At 39.6% G+C, this 13,384-nt stretch overlaps 1 protein-coding gene across 2 annotated transcripts in view; it reads right to left on the bottom strand.

Moving 5' to 3' along the window:
• Positions 1–13,384, bottom strand: part of EXD1 (exonuclease 3'-5' domain containing 1) — a 42,324-nt gene that overhangs the window by 14,996 nt on the left and 13,944 nt on the right. For both annotated transcript variants that reach the window (XM_030762767.2, XM_022587427.3), the window contains one exon: positions 10,626–10,712. In XM_030762767.2, coding sequence (XP_030618627.1) covers positions 10,626–10,712 — 87 coding nt within the window. The remainder of the gene's footprint in view (positions 1–10,625; positions 10,713–13,384) is intronic.

Raw genomic sequence — 13,384 nt, 5'->3', positions numbered from 1 at the left:
ACCCAAAAACACTAATTTGAAAACATACATGCACCCCAATGTTCATAGCGGCATTATTTACAATAGCCAAGACATGGAAACTACCTAAGTGTTCATCAGCAGATGAAGGGATAAAGAAGATGTGGTGTATATATACAATGGAATACTACTCATCCATAAAAAAGAATGAAATTTTGCCATTTGCAGCAACATGGATGGACTTGGAGGACATTACACTATGTGAAATAAGTCAGATAGAGAAAGAAAAATACCGTAGGATATCACTTATATGTGGAATCTAAAAAATACAACAAATGAGTGAATATAACAAAAAAGAAGCCAACTCACAGATATAGAGAACAAACTAGTGGTTACCAGTGGTGGGGGGAATATAGGGGTGAGGCAGTGGGAGGTACAAACTATTGGGTGTAATATAGGCTCAAGGATGTATTGTACAACATGGGGAATACAGCCAACAATTTTGTGATAACGGTAAGTGGAAAGTAACCTTTAAAAATTGTATAAAAATAAAATCTTTTAAAATTGGGATATAACTAAATTGGGAGGCTCTAGGTAGGTGTGGGTGCTGTGAGCAAAATCTTTGTTTAGTATAATAAAAGTTAATAATTTGTAAAACTGATGAATAAAGAGAGAGCAATAAGCATATTATCAAAAAACGAAAATAGACACATTTCAACATGTTAAAAGTAGTTGCCTCTGTACTTTTCTGGTTCCCTGGGTTTTGAGGATGCTACCAGAGGACACCCCTTGATGGCATGGCTCTGGTGGCCAGGGTGGCTTGTATTCCTGGGTCTCATGGGACTGTGGCAATCGGAGGGACAGTTCTTGGCAGGCTACCACCCCTAGGGCACTGCACAGACAGTGGACTGGGGCACACTCCCCAGTCTTTTTGTGAAGGAGGGCTCTTCGCTCATCCTGGAGCTTCAGCCTGAGAGGCAGGCTTCAGGATTGGTACACATTAGTAGCCTATGGAGTTGCTCTCAAGGAACATAAGCTGTGGACTCCATCTTGACGCTCTCCCTTGCTCCAGCTCACCTATATCACCCAGAAAAGAGCTTTGACACTCATCTGGAGCCCTGATTTCTGCAACTGCTGCTCAGGGGACACCTCCAGATTGCCTGGCTCTGGTGGCCAGCAAGGTTTATGCTTGTGGTCCCACAGGAATGTACATATTTGCATAGTTAAAAAACTGATGCCTGAGGGTCTCACTTCCAGTCACCCTGAGTCTATGTGCTGAGATTCTCCCCTTTAGGACACTGACAGGTCTTGGCACATCCTCAACTACTGGGAGCTATTAAAAATATAATAGGCTGCTTGGACAAGGCCAAGAGGTTTGAAAGACCACCAGGAGCTGAGGCAGGGTTGAATGACAAGGTTCATCTCCTACATGAGGCCACTCCTTCAACACTGGGAGGAGTGGCTGTTTCATCTACTATGTAGAAACCAACACAGAGAGTCAACCTCAGGAAAAAAAACTTAATGAAATGGAGATAAATAATTTACCCGATAAAGAGCTCAAATAATGGTCTATAAAGATGCTCACCAAACTGGGGAGAAGAATGGATGAACACAGTGAGCACTTCAACAAAGAGATGGAAATGTAAGAAAGTACCAAATAGAAGTCACAGATCTAAAGAATATAATAATTGAACTGAAAAATACACTAGATGGGTTCACTAGCAGACTAGATAAAGCAGAAGAAAGTATCAGTCAACTCAAAGACAAGGCAGTGGAACTCACCCATTCAGAGCAGCAAAAAGAAAAAACAATGAAAAAAGTAAAGATAGCTTAAGGTCTTATGGAACAGCGTCACATGGACTAACATTTGCATCACAGGTCTCCTATAAGGAGAATGAAATGAAAAATGTAAATGAAATAATGTTTGTCAAAGTACTTTGTCAACTGTAAAGTGCTGTACACATGTACTTTAACAACCTTGTTACTGGATTCTTAAAAAAAACAAAAGCACCACCTCTGATGAGAGAAATGGAGTGAGGATTTTTCTGTCCTCATAAGCCTTTTAGCATTTTTTTTTTGCTTTTAATACATAGGGCATGTGATACTTTGATTTAAAAAATTAAACATACAAGTCCAAGGACCTGGTGGGAGAAAACGTGCCCATTGATTTGCTTCCAGTCACAAAGATGATATTTGTAACCAACTGGATGTCCCCTCTGGTATCTAGACAACAAAAGGGGACAAATTAGGAAATAACCTAGAGGTGCCCAGGCCTGCATTACCAGGAAGTCTACCCTTTTGTTTTGGTAGAGAGAGGTTTTGGTCTGGTTTCTTCCTCCCTACCCAGCTTTATTGAGATAAAATTAGCATATAACATTGTGTAAGTTTAAGGTATATAACATGATAATTTGATGTAAGTATATACTGCAAAAGGACTACTATGATGAGGGTAGTTAACATATCTATTACCTCACATGGTTATCTGTGTGTGGTGAGAACTTTTAAGATCTACTCTCTTGGCAGCTTTTAAGTATACAATATAGTATTGTTATCTATAATTACCGTGCTGTGCATTACATTCCCATAAGCTATTTATCTTATAACTGGAAGTTGTACCTTTTGACTACCTTCATCCATTTCCCCCATTCCCCCACTCCTGGAACCACTACTCTACTCTCTGTTTCTATGAGTTTGGTTTTTTTGATTCTACATATAAGTGAGAGCATACGGTATTTGTCTTTCTCTGTCTAACTTATTTTACTTAGCTGAATCCCTCCAGGTTCATCCATGTCATTACAAATGGCAGAATTTCCTTCTTTTTTATGGCAGAATAATATTCCATTGTACATATATATCACATTTACTTTATCTATTCATCCATCTATGGACACTTAGTTGTTTCCATGTATTGGTTATTGTAAATAATGCTGCAATATGAACATGGGGATACAGTTATCTCTTTGAGATCCTGTTTTCATTTCCTTTGGATATATACCCAGAAGTGGGATTGCTGGACCATATGTTGTTTTAGTTCTAATTTTATTTTATTTTATTTTATTTTTTTTTGTGGTATGCGGGCCTCTCGCTGTTGTGGCCTCTCCCGTTGCGGAGCACAGGCTCTGGACGTGCAGGCTCAGCGGCCATGGCTCACGGGCCCAGCCGCTCCGCGGCATGTGGGATCTTCCCGGACCGGGGCACGAACCCGTGTCCCCTGCATTGGCAGGCAGACTCTCAACCACTGCGCCACCAGGGAAGCTCTATTTTTAATTTTTTTGAGGAGCCTCCATACTGTTTCCATAGTGGCTCCACCAATTTATACTCCCACCAACAGTGCACAAAGGTTCCCTTTTCCCGATATATTCATCAGCACTTATCTCTTGGCGTTTTTTGTTTTTTTGTTTTTTTTTTTTGCTGTACGCGGGCCTCTCACTGTTGTGGCCTCTCCCGTTGTGAAGCACAGGCTCCGGACACACAGGCTCAGCACCCATGGCTCACGGGCCCAGCTGCTCCACGGCATGTGGGATCCTCCCGGACCGGGGCACAAACCCACGTCCCCTGCATTGGCAGGCGGACTCTCAACCACTGCGCCACCAGGGAAGCCCCGCATGTGTCTTTTTGAATTATGGTTTTCTCTGGGTATACGTCCAGTAGTGGGATTGCTGGGTCATATGGTAATTCTATTTTTAGTTCTTTAAGGAACCTCCATAGTGGCTCTATCAATTTACATTCCCACCAACAGTGCAAGAGGGTTCCCTTTTCTCCACACCCTCTCCAGCATTTGTTGTTTGTAGATTTTCTGATGATGCCCATTCAAACTGGTGTGAGGTGATACCTCACTGTAGTTTTGATTTGCATTTCTCTAATAGTGATGTTGAGCAGCTTTTCATGTGCTTCTTGGCCATCTGTATGTCTTCTTTGGAGAAATGTCTATTTAGGTCTTCTGCCCATTTTTGGATTGGGTTGTTTGTTTTTTTACTATTGAGCTGCATGAGCTCTTTATATATTTTGGAGATTAATCCTTTGTCCGATGATTCATTTGCAAATATTTTCTCCCATTCTGAGTGTTGTCTTTTCGTCTTGTTTATGTTTTCCTTTGCTGTGCAAAAGCTTTTAAGTTTCATGAGGTCCCATTTGTTTATATTTGTTTTTATTTCCATTACTCTAGGATGTGGATCAAAAAATATCCTGCTGTGATTTATGTCAAAGAGTGTTCTTCCTATGTTTTCCTCTAAGAGTTTTATAGTGCCCAGTCTTACATTTAGGTCTCTAATCTATTTTGAGTTTATTTTTGTGTATGGTGCTAGGGAGCGTTTTAATTTCATTGTTTTACATGTAGCTGTCCAGTTTTCCCAGCACCACTTATTGAAGAGACTGTCTTTTCTCCACTGTATATCCTTGCCTCCTTTGTCGTAGATGAGTTGACCATAGGTGCATGGGTTTATCTCTGGGATTTCTATCCTGTTCCATTGATCTATATTTCTGTTTTTGTGCCAGTACCATATTGTCTTGATTACTGTAGCTTTGTAGTATAGTCTGAAGTCAGGGAGTCTGATTCCTCCAGCTCCGTTTTTTTCCCTCAAGACTGCTTTGGCTATTCGGGGTCTTTCGTGTCTCTGTACAAATTTTAAGGTTTTTTGTTCTAGTTCTGTAAAAAATGCCATTGGTAATTTGATAGGGATTGCATTGAATCTGTAGATTGCTTTGGGTAGTAGAGTCATTTTCACAATATTGATTCTTCCAATCCAAGAACATGGTATATCTCTCCATCTATTTGTATCATCTTTAATTTCTTTCATCAGTGTCTTATAGTTTTCTGCATACAGGTCTTTTGTCTCCCTAGGTAGATTTATTCCTAGGTATTTTATTCTTTTTGTTGCAATGGTAAATGGGAGTGTTTCCTTAATTCCTCCTTCAGATTTTTCATCATTAGTGTATAGGAATGCAAGAGATTTCTGTGCATTAATTTTGTATCCTGCAACTTTACCAAATTCATTGATTAGCTCTAGTAGTTTTCTGGTGGCATCTTTAGGATTCTCTATGTATAGGTATCATGTCATCTGCAAACAGTGACAGTTTTACTTCTTCTTTTCCAATTTGTATTGCTTTTATTTCTTCCTCTTCTCTGATTGCCATGTCTAGGACTTCCAAAACTATGTTGAATAATGGTGGTGAGAGTGGACATCCTTTCTTGTTCCTGATCTTAGAGGAAATGCTTTCAGTTTTTCACCATTGAGAATGATGTTTGCTGTGCGTTTGTTGTATATGGCCTTCATTATGTTGAGGTAGGTTCCTTCTTTGCCCACTTTCTGGAGAGTTTTTATCATAAATGGGTGTTGAATTTTGTCAAAAGCTTTTTCTGCATCTATTGAGATGATCATATGGTTTTTATTCTTCAATCTGTTAATATGGTGTATCACATCGATTGATTTGCGTATATTGAAGAATCCTTGCATCCCTAGGATACATCCCACTTGATCATGGTGTATGATCCTTTTAATGTGTTGTTGGATTCCGTTTGCTAGTATTTTGTTGAGGATTTTTGCATCTATATTCATCAGTGATATTGGTCTGTAATTTTCTTTTTTTGTAGTATCTTTGTCTGGTTTTGGTATCAGGGTGATGGTGGCCTCACAGAATGAGTTTGGGGGTGTTCCTTCCTCTGCAATTTTTTGGAAGAGTTTGAGAAGGGTGGGTGTTAGCTCTCCTCTAAATGTTTGATAGAATTTGCCTGTGAAGCCATCTGGTCCTGGGCTTTTGTTTGTTGGAAGATTTTTAATCACAGTTTCAATTTCATTACTTGTGAATGGTTTGTTCATATTTTCTGTTTCTTCCTGGTTCAGTCTTGGAAGTTTATACCTTTCTAAGAATTTGTCCATTTCTTCCAGGTTGTCCATTTTATTGGCATAGAGTTGCTTGTAGTTGTCTCATAGGATGCTTTGTATTTCTGCTATGTCTGTTGTAACTTCTCCTTTTTCATTTCTAATTTTATTGATTTGAGTCCTCTCCCTCTTTTTCTTGATGAGTCTAGCTAATGGTTTATCAATTTTGTTTATCTTCTCAAAGAACCAGCTTTTAGTTTTGTTGATCTTTGCTGTTGTTTTGTTTCTATTTCATTCATTTCTGCTCTGATCTTTATGATTTCTTTCCTTCTGCTAACTTTGGGTTTTGTTTGTTCTTCTTCCTCTAGTTCCTTTAGGTGTAAGGTTAGATTGTTTATTTCAGATTTTTCTCGTTTCTTGAGGTAGGCTTGTATAGCTATAAACTTCTCTCTTAGAACTGCTTTTGCCGCATCCCATAGGTTTTGGATCGTTGTGTTTTCACTGTCATTTGTCTGTAGGTCTTTTTTGATTTCCTCTTTGATTTCTTCAAAGTGATCTCTTGGTTATTTAGTAACGTATTGTTTAGCCTCCATGTGTTTGTGTTTTTTACATTTTTTTCCCTGTAATTGATTTCTAATCTCATAGCATTGTGGTCAGAAAAGATGCTTGATATGATTTCGATTTTCTTAAATTTACTGAGGCTTCATTTGTGATCCAAGATGTGATCTATCCTGGAGAATGTTCCATGCACACTTGAGAAGAAAGTGTAACCTGCTGTTTTTGGATGGAACGTCCTATAAATATCAATTAAATCTATCTGGTCTATTGTGTCATTTAAAGCTTCTGTTTCCTTATTAATTTTCCATTTGGATGATCTGTCCATTGGTGTAAGTGAGGTGTTAAAGTCCCCCACTATTATTCTGTTACTGTTGATTTCCTCTTTTAGAGCTGTTAGCAGTTGCCTTATGTATTGAGGTGCTCCTATGTTGGGTGCATATATATTTATTATTGCTATATCTTATTCTTGGATTGATCCCTTGATCATTACGTAGTGTCCTTCCTTGTCTCTTGTAACATTCTTTATTTTAAAGTCTATTTTATCTGATATGAGTATTGCTACTCCAGCTTTCTTTTGATTTTCATTTGCATGGAATATCTTTTTCCATCCCCTCACTTTCAGTCTGTATGTGTCCCTAGGTCTGAAGTGGGTCTCTTGTAGACAGCATATATATGGGTCTTGTTTTTGTATCCATTCAGCAAGCCTGTGTCTTTTGGTTGGAGCATTTAATCTGTTCATGTTTAAGGTACTTATCAATATGTATGTTCCTATTACCATTTTCTTAATTGTTTTGGGTTTGTTTTTCTAGGTCCTTTTCTTCTTTTGTGTTTCCCACTTAGAGAAGTTTCTTTAGCATTTGTTGTAGAGCTGGTTTGGTGGTGCTGAATTCTCTTAGCTTTTGTTTGTCTGTAAAGCTTTTGATTTCTCCATCGAATCTGAATGAGATCCTTGCTGGGTAGAGTAATCTTGGTTGTAGCTTCTTCCCTTTCATCACTTTAAGTATATCATGCCACTCCTTTCTGGCTTGTAGAGTTTATTCTGAGAAATCAGCTGTTAACCTTATGGGAGTTCCCTTGTATGTTATTTGTTGTTTTTCCCTTGCTGCTTTCAATAATTTTTCTTTGTCTTTAATTTTTGCCAATTTGATTTCTATGTGTCTCGGTGTGTTTCTCCTTGGGTTTATCCTGTATGGGACTCGCTGCACTTCCTGGACTTGGGTGGCTCTTTCCTTTCCCATGTTAGGGAAGTTTTCGACTATAATCTCTTCAAATATTTTCTCTGGTCCTTTCTCTCTCTCTTCTCCTTCTGGGACCCCTATAATGCGAATGTTGTTGCATTTAATGTTGTCCCAGAGGTCTCTTAGGCTGTCTTCATTTCTTTTCATTCTTTTTTCTTTAGTCTGTTCCACAGCAGTGAATTCCACCATTCTGTCTTCCAGGTCACTTATCCATTCTTCTGCCTCAGTTATTCTGCTATTGATTCCTTCTAGTGTAGTTTTCATTTCAGTTATTGTATTATTCATCTCTGTTTGTTCTTTAATTCTCCTAGATCTTTGTTAAACATTTCTTGCATCTTCTCAGTCTTTGCCTCCATTCTTTTTCCGAGGTCCTGGATCATCTTAACTATCATTATTCTGAATTCTTTTTCTGGAAGATTGCCTATCTCCATTTCATTTAATTGTTTTTCTGGGGTTTTATCTTGTTCCTTCATCTGATACATAGCCCTCTGCCTTTTCATCTTGTCTATCTTTCTGTGAATGTGGTTTTTGTTCCACAGGCTGCAGGATTGTAGTTCTTCTTGCTTCTGCTGTCTGCCCTCTGGTGGATGAGGCCAAGAGGCTTGTGGAAGTTTCCTGATGGGAGGGACTGGTGGTGGGTAGAGCTGGCTGTTGCTCTGGTGGGCAGAGCTCAGTAAAACTTTAATCTGCTTGTCTGCTGATGGGTGGGGCTGGGTTCCCTCCCTGTTGGTTGTTTGGCCTGAGGCAACCCAACACTGGAGCCTACCCGGCTCTTTGGTGGGGCTGATGGCAGACTCTGGGAGGGCTCACGCCAAGAGGTACTTCCCACAACTTCTGCTGCCAGTGTCCTTGTCCCTTGGTGAGCCACAGCTGCCCCCTGCCTCTGCAGGAGACCTTCCAACACTAGCAGGTAGGTCTGCTTCAGTCTAATCTGGGGTCACTGCTCCTTCCCCTGGGTCCCAATGTGCACACTACTTTGTGTGTGCCCTCCAAGAGTGGAGTCTCTGTTTCCCCCAGTCCTGCCAAAGTCCTGCAATCAAATCTCGCTAGCCGAAGTCTGAGTCTCTAGGAATTCCTCCTTCCGTTGCCAGACCCTCAGGTTGGGAAGCCTGACATGTGGCTCAGAACCTTCACTCCAGTGGGTGACTTCTGGGGTATAAGTGTTCTCCAGTTTGTGCGTCACCCACCCAGCAGTTATGGGATTTGATTTTATTGTGATAGCACCCCTCCTACCGTCTCACTGCAGCTTCTCCTTTGTTTTTGCATGTGGGGTATCTTTTTTGGTGAGTTCCAGTGTCTTCCTGTTGATGACTATTCAGCAGTTAGTTGTGATTCTGGTGTTCTCGAAAGAGGGAGTGAGAGCATGTCCTTCTACTCCACCATCTTGAATCAATCTCAAGCTTTTTAATTTGATGTTGTCCAAATTGTTTATTTTTGCTTTTGTTGTTTGTGGAGGTTTGTTTTAAATAATTTGCATTTGTGCTGCTAACTCTAACCTAGTCATCTAAAAGCTAAGGTTTACCTAGAAAGTGCATGGAACAAGAGGGAGGCAATTTAATCCCTGAGCAAAACTGGGCTTGATACCTCCATTCCTTACCCTTTGAGAAAGTAAACATTCCAGAGGAAAGAGTTCGAGAAGGCAGATTGCCAATCCTAATAAAAATATTCTCTCAGTAGGCTGATGTAGGTCTTCACTCAAAGGATGGAGGGGGCTTCCCTGGTGATGCAGTGGTTGAGAGTCCACCTGCTGATGCAGGGGACACGGGTAAAAAAAAAAAAGGATGGAGGACATTGATTGGGAATTCAGCTGGCTTTCTTGGCCCACTCCCCCTTAAATACTGATGATGCTGAGTTTGATCCAAAGGTGGTTATCCATCCTCTAGCTATTCAAGGCTCACTACAAAGTTCTTTGGATATAATGGATATCCTCACCTACATCTCCTTGATCCAGGAAAATGAGAATGATGTGGCAGAAATCTACTGTGGAAATCTACCAACCAGAGGAAAGATAAGAAATTCTCCATATTTTGGGACTTCCCTGGTGGTCCAGTGGTAAAGAATCTGCCTTACAACGCAGGGGACACAGGTTCAATCCCTGGTCAGGGAACTAAGATCCCACATGCTGCGGGGCAACTAAGCCCGTGCACCAGCTACTGAGCTTGTGCACCTCAACTAGAGAGCCCACATGCCGCAAACCACAGAGCCCATGCAGCCTGGAGCCCGTGCACCACAATGAAAGATCCTGCATGCCTAAGCGAAGGTCCCATGTCCCACAACTAAGACCTGACAGAGCGAAAAATAAATACAATAAATAATAAATCTTAAAAAAAAAAAAAGAAATTCTCCATATGTCTAAGGCAAGAGAACAGAGCTGGGAAAGAAAACGTCAGGTAGAGCCTCTGAGACAGCAGAGACAGCAACGATGATTATAAAGCTCTTTCCTTTTTTTTTTTGGCCGCACCACACAGCATGCAGGATCTTAGTTCCTTGACCAGGGATCAAACCTGTGCAGTACAAGCACGGAGTCTTTTTTTTTTTTATTTATTTTTGGCTGCGTTGGGTCTTCATTGCTGTGCGCAGGCTTTCTCTAGTTGCGACAAGCGCTGGCTTCTCATTGTGGTGGCTTTTCCTGCGGAGCACGGGCTCTAGGCGCGTGGGCTTCAGTAGTTGTGGCACGCGGGCTCACTAGTTGTGGCTCGCGTTCTAGAGCGCGGGCTTAGTAGTTGTGGCACATGGGCTTAGTTGCTCTGCAGCATGTGGGATCTTCCCTGACCAGGGCTCGAACCCGTGTCCCCTGCATTGGAAGGCAGATTCTTAACCACTGAGCCACAAGGGAAGTCCCAGAAGCAAGGAGTCTTAACCACTGGACCACCAGGGAAGTCCCTAAAGCTCTTTTCTTTGAAAATAATAAACTGAGTACAAGAAAATTAAAAGGAATTCCAAACAAGCTATAGGACAGTGACACTGGGGTGACATAAAAAAGACAATTAAAATAAATTTACCAGTGAATCTACAATTATTTCAAAATAAAAAGTTTTAAGAAATCTTTTACCTGAAGCCAACATAGTCTCCCATGACGACACACATTAGCTCCTTCTGCTGCCACACTCAGGACACTTTGCTTCTTGATGTGGAGCATCTGGTAAGAAAAGGAAGAAAATAAAAATCTCCAGGAAATAAATGTTGCAATTATGACATCATGAATGGCAGAAGTAAAATGGCTAGAAATAAACAAAATGGATCATATTTTTTTAAACTTACAAAATCCGAAACACATGTCTGCTTCACACACACACACACAAATCACACTGAATGCTTCTGTTCCTCTTTTCAGGGTTCACAAAGTTATTCCACAACTGGAAAATAAATCATTCATACTGCAAATGCTAATAAGAGTTGAAAACTCAGATACCTTTTGTTACCACTGGTGTTACAGCAAAAGGTTTCTAGTCTTTATGGCAAGATTCCTCATGCAAAGAACAGCAATTTACTAAGGGAACTCACACAGTGGCTGAGTCTCACAGTATCTACTGTTCAGAATGAGAAAAACACAGACTTAACAGGTCCTTTAAAGTCTTGGATTCATTAAATTATTCAAAACTGAAATAGGGGTATCCTGGAAACATATTCTGGTCCTCTTATTATCTATATTCTTATCATATTTCAAAACATTATACAATTCTAAAATCTTTACTGCATAATCCATGAAAATATCTGCATGGCACAAGATTCTCCCCATTTTACAGGTAGATAAATTACTCAAGAATAGAAAGGCAAAGTAACTTACACTAGCACAATATCTTCCTTTACAGAGCATAAAGTGTTCTATATTCTGAGTATCTTTCATCAATGATAAAAGAAGGGGACTGAACTTCAGTTCCATTCTCAATCAACAAGAAGGCTGCAAAACTGGGAACAAAAGCTGTATTTCCCTATTGATAAGAATTTCCAACTAACTCTTTAAATTTCCGGAGCAAAAGTTCTTATCCTATTATTTGTTGTTGTTGTCATGGACCCTTTAAAGCATCTGTTGATATATAAAAATTCTTGTAACTCAATTAAAATGGCAAATGAATAGATATTTCTCTAAGAAGATATACAAATAGCCAATAAGCCTATATGGGAAAAGAGTCTAAAAAAGAGTGCATATATGTATAGGTATAACTGATTCACTTTGCTGTACACCTGAAACTAACACAACATTGTAAATCAACTATACTCCAACAAAAATTTTTTTAAAAAAGAAAAAAAATAGCCAATAAACACATGAAAATATGCTTAACACTATTAGCCTTCAGGGAAATGCAAATCAAAAACACAACCTAGTGGTGTGAGATACTACTTCACACCACTAGGATGGCTATAATTAAAATGGCAGATAATAGTGTCGGTAAGAATGTGGAGAAACTGGAACCCTCACGCCCTGCTGGTGGAAAAGTAAAGTGGTGCAGTGCTTTGCAAAACAGTATGGCCAATCCTCAAAAAGTTAAACACAGAGTTATTACATGAGCCAGCAATTCCACTTGTAAGTATCTATCCAAGAGAAATGGAAACGTGTCCACACAAAAACTTGTATATGTATGTTCACAGCAGCACTATTCATAATAGCCAAAAAGTAGAAACAACCCAAATGTCCATCAAATGGTGAAAGGATAAATGAAATGTGGTATATCCATACAAAGGAATATTATTTGGCAACAAAAATAAGTGAAATACTGATACACGCTATAACATAGATAAACCTTGAAAATATTATGCTACGCAAAAGAAGCCAAGCCAATCACAAATGACCACACATCGTATGATCCCATTTATATGAAATATCCTAAACAGGCACATTCATAGAGGCAGAAAATAGATTAGCGGTTGCCAGGGGCTGGGGGTACTCAGAAGGGATTAGAGGTGTTAGCTAAGGAATATGGGGTTTCCTTTTGGAGTATTAAAAATGTTCTAAAATTCACTGTGGTGATGGATGTACAATTCTGTGAATATGCTAAAATCCAGTGATGTGTACATTTTAAATTGGTAAATTTTATGGCATGTGAATTATATCTCAATAAAGCTGTTTAAAAACCAAAGAATCTGCTGAAAGCTAACCCTCTCTTAAAAAATACATCTGTGCATACACGAGCATAAGCTTGCTCCTAAACAAAAAACTTAACGACTTCCCTAAAGTCTAACTGTGAACCATAGCCTAGCTGAATAATTAGTTACTGCCGTATCTCAAATTAAAAAAATATTATAGAGAAATTGCCTAAATAGAGCATCTAGACTGGTCTTTTAAAAATATAAGTAAAAAAATTTTTGACTCTCCTCTAAAACTGCCAATGGCTCTCCATCTTACTCAAGTCGAACTCAAAATCCTTATGTCTACCTGACCTGCCTCCTGCCCCCTTCCATTCCCTAACATTCTTTTTCACTGTGGTCCTGCCACAATGACCTCCCTGCTGTTCCTCCACACAAGTCAAGTGTGCTTCAGCCTCAGGGCCTCTGCACTTGTAATTATGCCTTCTTTAAGTTTTTTACTAGATATCCACATGGTTAGCTCCCTTACTTCTTTTAGATCTCTGTTCCAATGTCACCTCTTCACAGAGGTTTTCTCTGTCTACCCTAAATAAAATAGGAACTCCCTGTCATTCCATTCACCATACTACACTTTTTTTTCATAGCACTTACCACTAGTTGATATACAATTATGTGTTTATTTTCTTGCATTAAAATAAGCTCCTTCAGGGCTAGAACTTTGTCTTATTATTATAACCCAGACCTCAGAACAATGCCTGGCAAACAGCTGGCTCTCAGATGTTTTGT

The sequence above is a fragment of the Delphinapterus leucas genome, chromosome 2, assembly GCF_059928025.1.
Source record: "Delphinapterus leucas isolate spDelLeu-1000000601 "Yukka" chromosome 2, BTC_Dleu_Yukka2, whole genome shotgun sequence".
NCBI lineage: Eukaryota > Metazoa > Chordata > Mammalia > Artiodactyla > Monodontidae > Delphinapterus > Delphinapterus leucas.
This window is presented reverse-complemented; position numbering and strand designations above follow the sequence as displayed.